Source organism: Planococcus citri, chromosome 4, assembly GCF_950023065.1.
Source record: "Planococcus citri chromosome 4, ihPlaCitr1.1, whole genome shotgun sequence".
NCBI classification, from domain to species: domain Eukaryota; kingdom Metazoa; phylum Arthropoda; class Insecta; order Hemiptera; family Pseudococcidae; genus Planococcus; species Planococcus citri.
The window spans coordinates 67,179,837-67,197,984 of NC_088680.1; the positions used below are offsets into that span (position 1 = coordinate 67,179,837).

The window sequence follows — 18,148 nt, forward strand, 5'->3', positions numbered from 1 at the left end:
CTTATCTGAATGATTGCACTATTACTATTCCTGATACCGGCTATATAAAATGAGTAATAATGTTCACCATAAATGCAATCCCGCTGGAACAATACTGAAGCGAGGAAGTTACAGTTAAAATCTGAATTTATACAAAATGATTTCACATATTAAAATTATTGGTGTTTATTTAATGATTATCATTGTCGTTTGTGGAATCGACCGTGAATATGAATTGACTGACACTGAAGATGAATTGAATTACAATGAAGAAGGAATCGGCAGTGGTGGCAATAAAATAGGTAAAATTCAGAATTTCAAATTTACAGTTTCATAAATCATAAATGGAGGTTGTTTCATAATAATGGCTGTAGTCTATTCTGCATTTAAGAACGTTTTGACTTTATTTTTCGATAATAGACGTTTGTCATATTATAATTTTATATTTTGATTCGCACACTTTTCGTTCACTTAAAACCCCGACAAGGGGACCACTCGACATGTCCTCCTCCGATTTGAACGGGATGGCGAATTTTGGAAAGAGCATAATCTTAAACCCCCACGACCAAAATTTCAGTTGCCCAAATTCATTTTTTCGATTTTTGGCGAATTTTTGAAAATGTAAAATTGACCATTTTCTGTGATTTGCTGTTGTTTTTTTAAAGTACTCTTATCAGTAAAAATTATGAAAATTAGTCCGAAACTAATATTAAATTATACCCCCACCCCGAATCCGTATTTCGCCGTTTCGAGTCTTTCCGGAGCTTCCAGTACGATTTCCAATTTCTAAAAAATGTTAACTTTTGAGCCGAAAAAATCAAAATTTTCTTGGAACCTCCAGAATGGATTGAAATTGGGAAATAAATGGACTCGGTGGTGGGTGGTAATTTTGAATTAGATACAGCAATTCACGCGAATTTCAAAAATTTTCCTCGCGAACAGGAAACTTCTGATTTTTTTTATTGTGTCTCTTGTAAAAAAGAAAACTGGTCAAAAACACACTGGAGGTGTCCGCCTGGAAATCGTATCAAATTTTTGGATAAACTCGCGACAAAAAGTCGAGTAGGTATAATGCACAAATCGAAGTTCAGCTGCCGAAGTTGATATTCACGCCTTCTGGAGTAAATTCAAAATTCAGGAGAAATTGGAAATCGCGTTGAAGGCTACAGAATGGCTCGAAACAGTAAAATTCGGATTCGGAGACGAGAGTTATTATTAGTTACATTTTTCATCATTGTTACTAATGTTTCTGATTATGTACGTATTTTTTTTTTTTTTTTCAAAGCATAAATCACTGTAAATGGTTAATTTTAGATGTTCAAAAATTCACCAAAAATCGAAAAATGAATTTGGGAAGCTTAAATTATGGTTATGCGGGGGGGAGGGGGTTCAGACCATGCTCTTTTCAAAAATCGTGGCCCCATTCAAATCACAGGCAGGCAGGCAGGCAGGCAGTCGGACACCTTGAGTGGATTCCTTGTGAACAATTTTCGTTCTTTTTTTACTAAATAATTTGCATCAGTGCAATTTTCCATAGAGCCCAGCCTGTTAGACTGATGGTATTTGTATTTTCTGGCATCCAACAAGAAAAATTAAAAAACACAATTATTTTTTTCCTCTACCAAAAAAAAACTTGCTTTAAAAAATAATCATCCGGAAACACGTGCAATAATTTGCTTTAAAATGTATCATAATCAAAATGTCCACGATAGTACAATGACGATTTTATTTTTTCCTGGAAAGCAAGTTGATTGCAATTTGCAATACCTACAGGAAACATGATGATTAAAAAAAACACATGTACTCTACACACTCGTACAAGGGAACAGAAAACAATCGTCAGGATGTTCGCAATACGATTTCACGATTATTCGATAAAGTTGGATTTATCAGAATAATGTGCATCGGGTAATCGGGTAGCTGATTACGAATGTTCAACTAAAATCTGATTATATCCTTTTGGAATTATCTCTCCAAAACAAAAAAAAATTATCAACGATTTTTGTCACATTTTCCCGGTGTTGATTTCAAATAATGTATTTTGCAAAATAAAAACAAAATCACAGCTGGAGTAAAATTTCTCAAAAAAAGTGCTTCAAATACATAGTTGATAACATCTCATTTTTGAATGTTTCACGTGAAGTTTTCACCCGTTCGGATAATCGCATCTTTTTTCACGTCACTTAAGTGTACTGTACAGAAGTAGGTAGATTATCAGATAAGTGTGTAATGCACTAAAGGTTGGGAAGTTGTGAGAGGGCATGAAAATGAAAAAAACCATACAAGTGATTTTTGAGAATTATTGTTGAAAAAGTAGATAGGTACCTATCTAAAACAAGTGAAGGTAGCAGCCAGTTAACTTCAATTATTTTCATTTTTTGCAGATCTGTCTAAATGTGAACGTTTGAGAACCTACAATGACTCCTATATATTTTACCCAGCGAAGGACATAAAAACTGAAACGGGATTTTTCTTAAAATTCAACGTAAAAGCTAAACGTGGCGTTCGAATCATATTTTCTCCAACAAATCAATCCGCGAACGGTGATCACAAAGTTTTTGAAGTATTCATTTATAGCGGTGGTGACAACAGTAGTATTTCAGTGATACGAACTAGGCAAAATTCAAAAAGCAGTACACATACACACTTTGAAGAGAACATGCTGTCACCTATGAAATGGCGTCAGTTTTGGATTCGAATCAGCTCAGATGGAACATTAATTGAAGTCGGAAAGAAAGGCAGCATTCCGTTCATGTCTTCGAGAACGGAGCCTCGACTAATCGAGTATTATGGATTCGCTAGCGAAAACAATTTCGTTAATTATGCCTTTCTGTGTTTTGAGAGAAATAACGGAGGTAAAGTATTAAATTCAAACATCATAGGAAAGAGTATACTTACGTAGCTTCTTCGTCAAAGAATCAGACGAGAATAATTTCCTCCACATTGAAATTGAAAAATCGAATAATGTCGAGAAAAATACGTTTTTTCCCTCTTTTGGTTCGTTGAAACGCCTTCATCTTAGTTATAGACACAGGGATAAAAAGCTGTAGCCGAAATCTTAAAGCTGAGAGCTGAAAGCCGAGCAGATTTTTGCTCCAAGCCAAAAGCTAGCCAAAAGTTTCATTTTTTTTGCCTTTTCAAAGGCTTTTTTGCAGAATTGAATTCTCTAAATTCAGAAGAAACAAAAAAATGAATAAAATTCCATTCAATTTTATTTTAACCCTTAAAGACCCAGGCTAATCCTGAGATGTTGTGTGAAAATGCTTTCAATTTCCTGAATTAGATCATCACAAGCATCACTGTAATCCACAGTTTGCCCCCCCAGCCCCTTAAAGCCGTCTGGTAAAATCCGTACCGATTTATTTAATTTTCCTTGAAAACCGAGAAAGCAAAAACCCCAATGAGGTCAATCATGGAACTGAATGATATAGTATCATTAGGTGTACTGAAAGAGTGAAAGCATATCCCCAAAGAACACCCCACCCCTTTTTGGGGGGCAAATTTTCAAAAAAGTTGGGATAAAAAAATTGGACCCATGCTCCATTTTTGGATAAACATATTGATGGTAGAACCTTCACAAAATGAAATCATGAAAGGTGTGAAAATGGTGGACCAGAGCGATTTTTTGAAAATTTGATTTGCTTGTCTCGATAAAAACCCGAAAAAACAGAGCATGAATACGCAAAGTACATAATATGGGAAATATTATCAAGTAGGCTTGAAATGACTGAAACAAGAATTGAAAGGAACACAGATGCTTTTAACAGCACATAAGTTCAGATAATCTACAACCCACCCATCAAATCTGTTTATCACTCCTTGGATATTCTTTCTCGATATTTGTCACCAAATAGTTACATCCTACAAAGGTTAGCAGTACAATTGTTTTTCTGCAGAAATATTGAAATAGGTTTATCAACCACTTTGAAAAGCTTTACACAGTCAAATTGCAGCACTCCCTGGCATTTCATAATGTTCAAGCATTCATGAAGAAGTCACTATCCCTTCCCGATCATAGATAATGTAGTTCTACATCATGAAAATTGCACGAGCAGAAGTCGTCGTTTACAATCACGAGATTGTGTCTAGCTTATGACTACAGGATTCAGGGGATTTGAGATTCAGTAAAAAGCTTTCAACTGTTGTTCAACCACAACTCTGAACTTTTGAATGTTTTGAGAAATTCCTGCTGAAGTTGATATTCTTTCTCGATATTTGTCAACAAATAGTTACATCCCGCAAAAGGTTAGTGGTACGATTGTTTTTCTGCAGAAGTATCGAAATAGGCTTATCTAGCTACCACTTTGAAAACCTTTACACTGTCAAATTGCAGCTGTCTCTGGCATTTCATAATGTTGAAGCATTCATGAAGAAGTCACTATCCCTCCCCGATCATTGATAGTGAAGTTGTACATCTTGAAAATTGCTTGAGCAGAGTTCGTTGTTTCCAATCATAATATTTCATGATGTTGAACTACACTATCAATGATCGAGGAGGGATAGTGACTTCTTCATGAATGCTTCAACATTATGAAATGCCAGAGACAGCTGCAATTTGACAGTGTAAAGGTTTTCAAAGTGGTAGATAAGCCTATTTCGATACTTCTGCAGAAAAACAATCGTACCACTAACCTTTTGCGGGAAGTAACTATTTGTTGACAAATATCGAGAGAGAATATCAACTTCAGCAGGAATTTCTCAAAACATTCAAAAGTTCAGAGTTGTGGTTGAACAACAGTTGAAAGCTTTTTACTGAATCTCAAATCCCCTGAATCCTGTAGTCATAAGCTAGACACAATCTCATGATTATAAACGACGACTTCTGCTCGTGCAATTTTCATGATGTAGAACTACATTATCTATGATTGAGGAGGGATAGTGACTTCTTCATGAATGCTTGAACATTATGAAATGCCAGGGAGTGCTGCAATTTGACTGTGTAAAGCTTTTCAAAGTGGTAGATAAACCTATTTCGATATTTCTGCAGAAAAACAATCGTACTGCTAACCTTTGTAGGATGTAACTATTTGGTGACAAATATCGAGAAAGAATATCCAAGGAGTGATAAACAGATTTGATGGGTGGATTGTAGATTATCTGAACTTATGTGCTGTTAAAAGCATTGGTGTTCCTTTCAATTCTTGTTTCTGTCATTTCAAGCCTACTTGATAATATTTCCCATATTATGTACTCTGCGTATTCATGCTCTGTTTTTTCAGGTTTTTATCGAGACAAGCATATCAAATTTTTTAAAAATCGCTCTGGTCCACCATTTACACACCTTTCTTAATTTCATTTTATGAAAGCTCAACCATCAATATGTTCATCCAAAAATGGGACATGGGTCCAAGTATTTTATACCAACTTTTATCAATGTTTGCCCCCCAAAAAGGGGCGAGGTGTTCTTTGGAATTATCCTTTCACTCATTCATTACATCTAATGAAACTATATCATTCAGTTCCAAGATTGACCCAATCGGGTTTTTTGCTTCCTCGATTTTTGACAATAATCAAATAAATAAGTCTATCATTATCCAGGTGGCTTCAAGGGGCTGGGGAGTGAACTGTGAGTAAAAGTGATACTTGTGATGGTCTTATTCAGGAAATTGAAAGCATTTTTTCATAACATCTCAGGATTTGCTTGGGTGTTTAAGGGTTAATGGGATTAAATGAAATGAAAAAAGAAGTGGTGTATCAGCTAAAAGTATAAAGTCAAAAGCTTAAACCCAAAAGTTTGAAGCTAAAATCTTAATGAAATATAGCTGAAAGCCGTTAATTGAATATAATATAAGGGAAAGTCATTGGAAGCCGAAAGTTTGGCTAAAGCAAGCCGTAAAAATCGAGATAGCCAAAAGCTAAAGCCAAAAGTTTTAATTTTTAAATTTCAAGCTAAAAGCCAAAAGCTGACGTTTCATTTTAAGGCTTTTCATCGCTGGTTAGACATACTGTAGGTAGGTAGGTTAGATAAGTACCTACTTAAGAACATATTTAAAAGATTAGAGAACTATTTTTCTCCACTTGATGAACTGAGTTACTCAGGCGGAGCCTATAAAATTCAAATTCTCTCAGTGCAACACTCCAGCTTACCATTTTCACCTTCATTTTTTGCAGGTGTTTCCCAGTACCGAACTTTAACAACCTACGATCATGCTTACACGTTTTATCCAATTGAAAATATAAAAAATGATGACGTAATTTTTTTGGAATTCGTTGTAAAAACTGATCAAGACGCTCATATTATTTTTTCCCCGACCAATGAAACGGCGAAGACGGATGAGAAAGTTTTCAAAGTAACTTTAGGTGGATATACTACTAATACGATTTCAACCATCAAAACCTCTGAAAACGATGAACCAGGAAGCGAATATCACGAAAAAGATATATTATCGCCCGACGAATGGCGTCAGTTCTGGATTCTAATTACTCCTGATGAAACATCAATTGAAGTTGGAAAGAAAGGAAGCTCCGCTTTCATGTCTTTGGAAATGGAGCCTACGTTGATTAAGTATTATGGGTTTGCTAGTGGTGACAGTTTTGCCAATTGGGCTTTTCCAAATCTTCAAAACGCTGACACAGGTATGTAAATTTTCAACGACGAATGAAATTTCGTTGTTTCAACTAAGTTGGCAAAAGTTGGTACATACAACCATGCTATCAACTAAGTATGTACCTAATTATATATATTCAAAATACCACTACTTCAGAACTAGTAAATGAGTACACGCGTGGAGATAATTGAGAGTGAATATACCAAAGAGGGGAAGGGGCTTATTTTGATTCACCCAATAATAAGCGATTTGCAAATTTTCAACCGCTTGGTAGAACTTTAAAAGTGATCTTTGATTTCGACGGCATGCAATAGCACAGATCGACGCAGTATCTCAAATACTTCCATTAGGCTGACAAGGGAACTACCTGAACCGGCAGAAACGAAAATGAACGAATCAAAGCTAGATCGAAAGGAGACCACCTCAGGACCCTAAATCCAAAATTTCAAGTGCTAAAGTTGATTTTTCGATTTTTGGTGAATTTTTGAAAATTGAAAAATCCGAAAAATTATCAATTAATAGATACCAAAAATAGAAAGTTATGATGAAAAATGGAATTTTCTCGGGAAGTGGCTCAGATGGTTTCCCTAACTCATTTATGACTATCTAAATTCGTAAAACCTCAATTCCAGTCATTCTGGAGCCTCCAGCGACTTTTTATCATTTCTCCAGAATCTTGAAATTACTGTGGAACGGATAAAAATCAACTTTAGCACAAATAACTTTATTTGGGGCCTATGTGGGTTGCATTTAACCATTTTTTGCGGTTGTCGCGAAAATCGGCGTCTGCCGGTTCAGTGATGTGTATTTTTGACCACTGGAAAAAATGACAAAATTTGAAAATCTTAATGGATGCTCCAGAATGGTCGAAATGGAGGTTTTGCCTATTCGGAACGTCAAAAATCAGTCAGAGCTCGATTTCGGATAGGTAGCATCGTTAAAGATGGAATATTTAACATTTTCAAATTTTGTGATTTTTTCCAGTGGTCAAAAATACACATCTGCACCGGCAGACGCCGATTTTCGCGACAACCGCAAAAAATGGTTATATGCAACCCACATAGGCCCCAAATAAAGTTATTTGTGCTAAAGTTGATTTTTAGCTGTTCCACAGTACTTTCAAGATTCTGGAGAAATGATAAAAAGTCGCTGAAGGCTCCAGAATGACTGGAATTGAGGTTTTACGAATTTAGATAGTCATAAATGAGTTAGGGACACCATCTGAGCCACTTCCCGAGAAAATTCCATTTTTCATCATAACTTTCTATTTTTGGTATTAATTGATAATTTTTCGGATTTTTCAATTTTCAAAAATTCATCAAAAATCGAGAAATCAACTTTAGCACTTGAAATTTTGGATTTGGGGTCCTGAGGTGGTCTCCTTTCGATCTAGCTTTGATTCGTTCATTTTCGTTTCTGCCGGTTCAGGTAGTTCCCTTGTGAGCCATCTTTCCCAAAAGAAGTTGGACAAGGGCTAGAGCGAAAAAATCGTACGCCCCCTCTTTGAGAGTCTCTATATATCCTCCTCCAGGGGAACCTCTGGTGCTAAAACTCGAAAAATGAAGGTCTCTGCTAAATATGGTTAAAATCTACTGATTCCTTTTCCGCGATTTACCCTAATGATCAACTAGCTAATCAGCCTACATGACATATGCTACGTGTAATATATGTACTATCCTTGTAGGGTATTTTATTCCTTAATTTGTCATACATACTCGTATCTGTTTATTCTTTAGTAAGAAATATGAGCGGACTCGAATGCATTTTCGATTCGGAATGTCCACAAAACAAAGCCTGCATCGGGAAAAAATGCCGAGATCCGTGCGATGGAATGTGTGGTAAAAATACGAAATGTGGTGTAGACAGTCATGTACCTACATGCAGTTGCAAGGATGGATTATTTGGAGATCCGTTAACAGAATGTGTTGAAGAAGAAAGTAAGAACCGAAAATAGCGGTAAAATAAGGTTTTTCCATCTTAAAAGGAGTGGGGATGACCTTGATCAGAATGGAGGTACCAACCGTATAATTTTGGTCCATTTAGGACCCTAGTTTTCCCCTCCAAAAAAATGACCTTTCTGTAATGTTCAAATTTGACCCTCCCCACTCCAGAGGTCAACTTTAGCTTCCAAAAGAATCCCATTCCACAAGTTCGACTTTATTTGATCAATTAGAACAGGATCCAAGTCACAAGTCATAAAATTTAAAATTAATAAAATCACGTCACTTTGAGGGGCCGTATCACCCCCTCCCCCCTCCATGGGCCAGGGAGTTAATCGATAGCTCATTTGATAGGTACTTATTTGAGAGGAGATGAAATGATCACTGAGCTCATTCCACTCAAACGTTGATATTTTAGAGGTTTTTGACAAAAAAAAAAACTGATTTTGGGAGGTTTTGATTCACCCGGGGCGGGGGGGAGTATGTTGATCACCACACTACCCTAGACAAGATTTACCAAAAAAAAAACTTTTGGTCGCAATTATGTTTGGGTTCACCCATTTTTTCCCGCTATTTTACTCTTGGGCTATAATGATAAATTTGCACCCTAAAAAAGTTACGTTTTAGGGCCCAATTTAAAAATTCAAAAATTTCATAGAAACTCCTTTTTTTATCATTTTCAACATTTTTACTTGAGCTGATTTGCTTGAAAATATTTTTTAATGAAAATGATTTTACTACGTCTCATAATTTTTACATTTTCTGCAGGGACGAAACTAAGAGGGGGGGTGTAACATCCCCCCAGTCATGATAGATAGTCGGAAAATTCGGCAAAAATTGGTTCGACAAAGTCGATAGGTTTTAAAAGTGTTACTTATGTAGTCTTAATAAGGAGACTTATTTGCCGACTTTTATGGAACTTGAATAGCACATTTAAAAAAAAAAAAACACTCACGCAACTAGCGTGAGAGAACCGGCTTTTCGTAGAAAACATGATCGATTATTTTTTTTAAAATAATCGATTAATCGAAAGAGTTTCAGGCCCGATTAATCGATTAATAATCGGCCCATCATTACCCATCGAGTTCCTAACAAGAAATAAACTGAGAAATCGTTTGGGTATTAAGATAGACATTAGTGATTATTGCTAAGCAAAACATTTATGCTTTAAAAAAAATAGGTATACCAAAAACAAAACTGATGAGGAAGTCTGCAAAAGTCTGCAAAAATAACAAAAAAAATCAACAAAGCCTACCTAAGCTGAAATGTCAAAGGAACACCTGAACCAATTTTCCATCGAGTTTCTAACAAGAAATAAACTGAGAAATCGTTTGGGTATAAAGACAGACGTTAGTGATTATTGCTAAGCAAAATATTTAAAAATAGGTATACCAAAAACAAAACTAATGAGGAAGTCTGCAAAAGGACGCAAAAATGGCAAAAAAAATCACTTAATCTGAAATATCTAAGGAACGCCTAAACCGATTTTAATAAAACTCGAAATCTCAAAATTTCGGCAATACACCAGTCGGGAGGGATAAAGCACTTTGTTCAAAATTTCATAGGTTTCGAGTTTACTCTGCCACAAAATTGGTACATAAACACATATATATATATAGGTATTAGTATCCAGACATGTCAACTATTGAAAGGGTTAATTTTACTATACAAGTGGACTGACCAACTTGTCAACTATAGTTGACAAGTCATGGGTTAATTTTACTATACAAGTCAACTATGAGTTTTCAGAAACTTCCACCAGAGGGCGCATGGCTTAGAAATCAAGGCGCGAGGACGAACGCAGGGTCTACAGTCAATTTGTAGTGAGTAGAATGTGATGTGCTGGTGGAGATGTATGCAAATACATCGATCCTGAGTGTACACGACAACAAATTTGACTTGAAATTTTTCAGTATTTTATTGGCCTATGGAAAATTTAAAAACATCAAAAATTTTTATGCTGTTTAAGCTTTCTTTCGGTGTCTTAACTTTCTCAAAATTCAAATTACTTAGACTCCATTTTCAAAAATTTTCTTCAAAATTTAGCCTAAAAATCTGATTACTTTTTTCAAAACATAGATTTTTTTAATATTATACTGAATCTGCAAATAAAATTTTAATAAGTGATTTAGAACAGAAATTATACCAATTTTAAAATTTTGTTCACTTTTCTGCATATATGCCAAGCATAGTTGACATGTCTGGTCGCAAGCAAATATATATATATATATATATAAACTTTAAGGAAACCTGAAAAAAAACTAATGGTCCCACAATGATCCCAACACCCCAAAACGCAAAGAAAATTTACTCCGGACCGAAACTGTCACAGTTGAGACAAATACAGTACCTGACTTTTCTTCGAAAAGCCGGTAAAAATGTTGCCCTTGCTTCGCTCGGGCTGAAACAGTTGTTCTGTTTCTAGTTTTTTGCATCTGGGAAATATCTTTTCTAGGTAGAGGTAATACCCTCCTAAATTTTAAGAATGTCGAATGTAATTAAGAAATTGACTTTTTTGTAAGAAAGTAATAATTTACGTACTATAAGTAGCTACTTGAATTATAAATTTTCACAAACTTCAGCCCTCACTTCGATCACGTTTGTTGTTTTTTTATTCAAAATCAAACTTTCTAAAAATCAACTATTCAAACTTTTAAAAAAGTTTAAGTTAAATCCAAAAATGAACTCCTCACATAGGCACATAGAAAAAAAAGGTTTTTTTATTTCTCGAAATACAAAATTTTGAGAGCTTTTTGCTTTTAATTTTTGGAGCTGAAATATCTAAAAAAAAAAATCATTCAAATTCTGAACATTTTAAACCGAGAAAATCAACCTCCTCCCATAAAAAATCATTGTTCTTTTACTTATAAAAATAAAAATTTTCAAACGCTTTTGCCCTCGCTACGCTCGGGCCAACTTGTTTATTATTTTCATTTTTATGACACGCATAAATTTTGCTTGAGGCTTCTAAAAATTGAAAAATGAACAATACATATTGTGTTGAGTAGGTATATCAATTGGCAAAATTGTCTTCTTGTCATATTTTTTTTCACATTAAAAAACTCACTGTTTTAATCGGCAAAATAGTTATTTTTTGTCATATCATTCGGCAAATTTTTGGCCGACTACCCCCCCCCCCCCAAAGAAAATGCCTATAGTTTCGTCCCTGATTTTCTGCACAAAAAAAAAGATGGTATCCGAAAATACGTCCGACGTTAGGGAGCTTATTTCGGACGTTTCCTGATTCATAGAAAATTAACAAAATCTCTCAAGATTTACAACTTGATGCTCAAAAATGGTTTTCCTGAAAATAAAGAGTATGTTTTATAAAAACATAAGGACTGAACATTCCATTGAATCGTTCAGTTACTTGGAAGCAACTCTCAAAAAACGTCAAAAAAGTGTCCACAGTATACTATTTAGTAATCTTATTCTCGATTCGGTAATTAGATAAGGTGCCATTTGCATCATTCATCTGCTGATCCTTTTCAAAAATGTTTAGAAATTGTAAGAATAATGCCACATTTATAATGGTCATTGAAAAAAATAATTGGAAAATTGATCTGTTGCTTTTCAATGAAACGGTGTATGATCTGTAATTGAAATTTTGGTGATTTTTCGAATGAGTTCGAATTAATGTGGAATGACTTTTAATGTATTGTGTACCTACCTGCCTGTCGAGTAGATTGCGAAGTGTAGTGGAACACAATAATAGACACGCCTACATCCAAAAAATCAGGCAATTTGTCGTGAGCACTAAGCATTCCCCTAAGCATAAATACTCCTATAAAGAACTTATACGCAGCTCACGTGAGAACACCTACATACTTTTTACCATCCCAACAAATACAGTACATCGTAGGTGCTCGACTTTTTTAACGGAAGGTCGATTAAAAAAAACAATTCGATTCTATTCTAATGAAATAACGTAGGTACGTACACCTAACTTTTTTTCATCTCATTTTCCTCAGATCTTCCGAAATATACAAGTATGACGAGCATGGGATTCCGGTTGACAATGTATCCGATCGGTGCTATAAAAAAATCGAACGAAATTTTCATGAATTTCAATGTGAAAGGTGAATCTGCTGTGATCTATTTTTCCTCAACAGATCAACTCAAGGTGAAGGATGCAAAATATGAGTATTTCGGTGTGAGTTTGGGCAGTGAAGCGGACAACGATTCATTTATCATTTCACCTAGAATGAGTGATTCCAATAAACTGCTTCATATTGAGGAAGACCCAATAATATCAACTAAAGAATGGCGCCAGTTTTGGATTCGAATTACTCTAGATGGATCGTCAATTGAAGTAGGTAAAAATGGGAAACCTGCATTCATGTCTTTGAAAATTGAGCCTCAGTCACTGGAGTATTTTGCATTCGCTAGTGAAGAAGTTTGTCGCTGGAAATTGCTGTGTTCCAAGGACACCAACACAGGTACATATTAATAAAGGTACCTAGTACCTACTTACACAATTTTAAGGTACCTATGTGTTGTTAAATTTAGGACTGGCCATCGTCATGTAAAGATTACTCGGACACTCTGAGTGATAACTGATAAAATAGATTCGTAGACCATTTTGCTTTCTAGCGCATTATTTCAACATCAGCACGCTTTTTTTAAATTTTATTTATTTTTTGCAGATCTTCTCCGGTATAGAACTCTAGCAAAAAGCAGCAGATCATATCCCTACTCTAATTATTATTCGATCATGGATATAAAAAATAATGATGAAATATTTGTGAAATTCGACGTGAAAGCACAAAGCTGTCAAATCGTTTTTATTGAAAACTTTCCGAATATTAAGGGTTATTATTTAATAATATATTTGAATGCTTATAATCATACAAATGGTCACCGGTACTCAACGATATTCTCAAGAGAACACGCCACTACACATTATGAAGAAAATATCATATCGCCTGACGAATGGCGTCAATTCTGGGTTCGAATCACACCAGACGGATCATCGATTGAAGTCGGCAAAAATAAGCAACCCGCCTTCATGTCTTTAGAAACAACGCCTATGTCAATCAAGTACTATATATTCTTGGTGATTTGCACGATTTCTCGAGTACAACTTATTGGGTTTTTCCTGTTTTTCCAAATCGTCCCGAAAAAAGTAGGTACATCATACGTTAGATTTCAATCAAACAGCTAAATAATAGTGTAGGTAACTGTATTCGCGCAGTTCTAATTTATATAAGACATCGATTCGGATATTCGAGTTAGTGTCTGAAAACACATTGGTAATCTACAAAGGTGCGTGCATTTGGAGCATTCTTAAATTCCTGATCACTGAAAAGACGACATTTCCTAAAGCCCCCGTATTATTTTGATAATGGTCACAACACGTAGTATTGAGAGGAGGTTGGTATCTATCTTGGGAGAGAAGAGTTGGTTAGCTTACAGTTGAAAATGAGAGACTGTATGCATCTTTGTGACTGTTATTAATATTTTCCCAAAAGAAATGTGTTAGGGTTTCATTCTGACGCATTCAAATTTTGAAAAACCATAAATATCGGAGTAGGTAATTTTATTCGAATTATGAGTGGTAATGATTACGAGTAGATTTATCATGCTATATCATGTAGGTCACTCAATTCGTTTTCAAATCCCATTTTTACGTTTTTTATTTTTATTTTTGAACAGGCAATGTATTTATATTTCTATAACTACTCGTACAAAATAACTGGCATTGGAAAAGATGAACTTCACAATATTTCAAACCAAACCATTTTGCTTCCATTCAATGAGTCCGAACGGATTCATAAAATCGCGGAAGTGAAAAATTATCTAATATTATACCTACTATTATTAAGTATATTTTGTATAGGCAATTGTTCTGTAAAGGATATGTGATTAGACGAAGGTATCTTGTATAATAATATTAACAAAGGAAACCTTTACAGCTATACAACTCGTTAACTCCGATCGAGCTGGAATTTGGCTCGCTGTTCGCTGAGCATGTCACAGACCTCAAAACCAAATTTTCAACTGCCGAAATTGATTTTACGATTTTTGGTGAATTTTTGAAAATAGGTAAAATAGCCCATCTACTAAAGAAGAAAACAGAGAGATGAAACAATTGGAATTAATTGACCCCCCCCCCCTGTTTCGATCGAGCCCATTTTCCACCGATCTGGAGCTTCCAGCAAAAGTTGACTTTTCTCCGGTAATTTCACATCGCTCCAGAAAGCGTTACAATCAACTTCGACAGCTGAAAATTTGGTTTTAAAGTCTGGATGACATGCTTTTTCAGTGAGCCAAATTTCAGGTCGATCGAAATTGACTGGTTGTAGAGATTCTCTTTGTAATTATGTACCTAATTAAAACTTATATGTACCTAGCTTATAATGCTTTCTTTTGGTTCATTTTATTCTCCATTGTTCTTATTGTTAGTAATAAATAAAGTATGTTATGCATTATCGTACCAATCTAATCATTTAAAACTGGGTTCAGTGGAATTCGAAAACTGATACCTTTTTGTGTTGAATCATTTTTCCATCTGATCACAGGCCACAGCGGATCAAGACACCAGATCTACTTACTTAATTTTAAAATCCAAAATTCTAGACAAGCCCTCTTCTAGTTTTACATTTTCCATTATGATTTTCAACAACAACGTCGATCTAACCCAAGTATGACTCACGTGAAATATGTAGTATGTCTCCTCTCTTGCAACCCAATTCTGGCCCAGTGAAGTTGACTTTTCGATTTTTGACAAATTTTCGAGCACTATTATTAATGAAATCACTGAAAAAACTAATTCAATTATTTGCTAGGCATGCGTATATTAATTCTGAGAAGATAAAACTTACATCTTAGTTTGGTAATGAAGCATTAGTAAAAAAATAAATGCATAATTGCACAGCAATATAAGATGATAAGCGTAATAAAATAATTATGGAAGGGGTGAGTGAGTAGGTGGTATTTGAAAGAGGGGTTTAAAACATTGAAGTTATAAGTTATAATAAAAAAAATCACTTCTTCAGGAGTTGTTGAAAGAAATTGAAATTGTTCAATAGGTACCTACACCTTTTCAACTGCACTTAGGCCTTTCTTTTCTCAAAAAATTGAAAAAAAATTCGTCATGTTTTTTCAATTTTGAAATAAAATCATTAGAAGGTCTATGGACTTCAATAACATCAGTTTTTTCGTTCGAGGGGAGGTAGAGGAGGATAAATTCATTCGTAAAAAAAAGCTCATTATAATAAGATATAGTCAAAATTCACTTCATTTCGGTAACCGAAGGTCTCCTTTTACAAGGACTGTGGGTAACTGATTCTTTTTTGTCCTACTTTACTCTCTAATCACTTCTTATACCTCCTGCGGATTATGAACAGTTCCAAAAAATAATATACTTCTAGTTTTTTGATGATAAATGTAGAAAAGAAATGGTCGATTAACGTGAAACGGTTTCGGTGTTACAGGTTCAATATAGCAGCACAACATAATCTCGATCACAGTCGCCGCACTCGCCTCGGTTCCATCTTCATCAACTTCGATTTCTGCTGCATGGGTAACCCTGGATATATTCACCGGGATTCCAGATACCATATTGGTCAATTGACACTGATTGCTGAAGGCTTTTTCCAAACCTAGTTGGACGAGGTAGTCGTTTATACTCGATTTCCAACTGAATTTCATTCGAGGTAATTTTAAATCAATATTTGTGGATGTTGATTGATCGGCGATCAATTGTAAATCATCGACTCGTAAAGATGAAACGACATCGTTTAATGTTTTTTCAGGTTTTGGAAGGATTACGATCATGGATACGTCGTTGCCTTTGTAATCCAAACAGACTGCTTCGAGGTGTAAATTAGGCAAATCGATGTATGGTACTTCTTTTTCAAAATGCATCATTTTGACGAGCACGTTTTCTGATCCGGTGTAGAAGTTTTCACTGAAAAATAGTACAGATTAGCAAGAAGAGAAAATGACGTTACTTTTCTGTGAGGTGAGTTAAATTTTTGCTTACTCGCTGGTTGAATGTTTTGAGAATTGGTTGTTCCAAGTTGCTTTGAAGTAGACGCAAGATGCCAGAACGATGCACGTGGCACTATCTATTGGTTGTTCGAATAATCGGGGTATTCTTTGCTGGGTACTTTTCGAGATGAATCTGTGAGAAAAATAAAATTACATTGATGAGTTAAGTAAATCTCTAAATTTATCATGGAAAAATTCAACCCTACGAATCAAATAAGGTGTTATTTGTATGGAGCTTACTCGTTTATGGTCTCGGTAGCTTTAGCCGAATTATTACAAAAATCCACATTGGAAATTTCGCTTTTGTAGAACGATTGGACTTGAGTCACATACGATTGAACGAGGCTGATTTTTTCTTGTACGAATACTCCATTTGTTACATTAATAATGGATTTGAGGTTTTTTTCACCTTCTTCCGTGTAAGCGATGAAATCGGACGTGTTTTCTACGGCTTCTAGTACTTCACCGAGAATTTTGTGAACTTGAGTAATTTCTCTGAAAGTATCGAGAGGTTTTAGATGTGTGGTGATTTGGAATAGGTACGGATCTAAATATGATGGATGTGATGAATTTTCTTCTTGAATATTCACTTACTCGTCTTTTTTTCCTCGTGGAAGTCCCATCAGTGCAACTATCTCGTCAAATGTTCCCCCATCAGCTCCTAAGAGCACCAAAGCCAAAGCCGAGTAAATGTTAATCGGTGAAAATACCACATTTTTTCCAACGCTCTGCTTGTAAAGTAACTTTGCCATGGATAAAGCAAATTCTGAAGCTCCGGGTGCCATAGACTATGGAAAAAAATTAATTAATAGGGTTTGGCAAATTGCTGTTAATTTGGGTGGAGGTATTCATAGAGTTTGAAGCCTAACACTAATTGTGTGTAGGAATGCTATTTTATTTATTAGCCTAAAGTTATCATTTTTACCTGTTTGAAAGCCTCTATCATTTGGTCTTCAGAATGCTGTACGTCGCCTTTGCTTGAGGTGGTCATTTTGAATGTCTTTATTTAATCAAATTAAACACTTTTCTTCGGCGTATTAATTTCGCCTTGATTGAGTATGACTAATTGTTTACTTTGATAAGAGAAACAGCTGAGCTGATTATCATTCGGCAACAAAGTTGAAATTCCGATGCTGGTGAATCGGCTCACTTCGTAAAAACTCGTGTGTTTCCGAGGTACATGTAATTTCGACTATTCAGTAAAAGGTGTGGGGGTCATTTTCAAAATTTCAAGATGAATTTTGGGCTAAAAAAAATTACAAAAATCTTCATACGCTTACACGAAAAATAAGGAGAAATTTCATGCTCACCATGGGAGCAAAAAATGTGCAAGATTGAGTTGAGATTTGGAAATTCAAGGTCTTCAATCTTCCCAAAGGGGGGTAGGGTTTTACCAGGAGGGATTTTCATCTACCTAAATCGTGGAAAGAAAAAATGTCTACCTACATAATTTGATTACTCGAGCGTCCAGCCATTAACCAGAAAAAATTAGTAACTAGCTGATTCCTTACAAAGGAACTTTAATATTTTCTACTGAGACTTTCAGATTCGGACAAAATCAAAGCAGATCGAGAGAGCATGTCCTAAAACCCTCGTAATCAACATTTTCGACAAATTTTTGAAAAGTGAAAAAATTTTTAAAAAAAACAGTTTCAAAGGTGATTTTTGAACTTTTTCGTGAGATAT

The 18,148-nt window shown here is 35.1% G+C and overlaps 2 protein-coding genes across 2 annotated transcripts; one reads left to right on the forward strand and one right to left on the reverse strand.

Moving 5' to 3' along the window:
- Window positions 1–65: 65 nt before the first annotated feature.
- On the forward strand, window positions 66–14,898 carry LOC135842290 (uncharacterized). Its single transcript, XM_065359675.1, has 7 exons — window positions 66–281; window positions 2,364–2,834; window positions 6,091–6,555; window positions 8,264–8,464; window positions 12,439–12,906; window positions 13,114–13,592; window positions 14,123–14,898. The coding sequence occupies exons 1-7, from the start codon at window positions 137–139 to the stop codon at window positions 14,330–14,332; spliced, it is 2,439 nt and encodes an 812-aa protein (XP_065215747.1). The 5' UTR covers window positions 66–136; the 3' UTR covers window positions 14,333–14,898.
- Window positions 14,899–15,239: 341 nt separating this feature from the next.
- Window positions 15,240–17,576, reverse strand: LOC135842300 (leukocyte elastase inhibitor C-like). Its single transcript, XM_065359691.1, has 5 exons — window positions 17,388–17,576; window positions 17,057–17,250; window positions 16,703–16,957; window positions 16,455–16,595; window positions 15,240–16,379 (listed from the first exon to the last, which is right to left on the reverse strand). The coding sequence occupies exons 1-5, from the start codon at window positions 17,451–17,453 to the stop codon at window positions 15,791–15,793; spliced, it is 1,245 nt and encodes a 414-aa protein (XP_065215763.1). The 5' UTR covers window positions 17,454–17,576; the 3' UTR covers window positions 15,240–15,790.
- Between the last annotated feature and the right edge of the window lie 572 nt (window positions 17,577–18,148).

Coding starts and splice junctions, on each gene's coding strand:
- LOC135842290 (XM_065359675.1), top strand. CDS start 137: ATGATTTCACATATTAAAATTATTGGTGTTTATTTAATGATTATCATT. Junction 282..2,363: donor CAGTGGTGGCAATAAAATAG/GTAAAATTCAGA, acceptor CATTTTTTGCAG/ATCTGTCTAAATGTGAACGT. Junction 13,593..14,122: donor TCCAAATCGTCCCGAAAAAA/GTAGGTACATCA, acceptor ATTTTTGAACAG/GCAATGTATTTATATTTCTA.
- LOC135842300 (XM_065359691.1), bottom strand. CDS start 17,453: ATGACCACCTCAAGCAAAGGCGACGTACAGCATTCTGAAGACCAAATG. Junction 16,596..16,702: donor GCTACCGAGACCATAAACGA/GTAAGCTCCATA, acceptor TTTTTCTCACAG/ATTCATCTCGAAAAGTACCC. Junction 16,380..16,454: donor TCAAAACATTCAACCAGCGA/GTAAGCAAAAAT, acceptor ACTATTTTTCAG/TGAAAACTTCTACACCGGAT.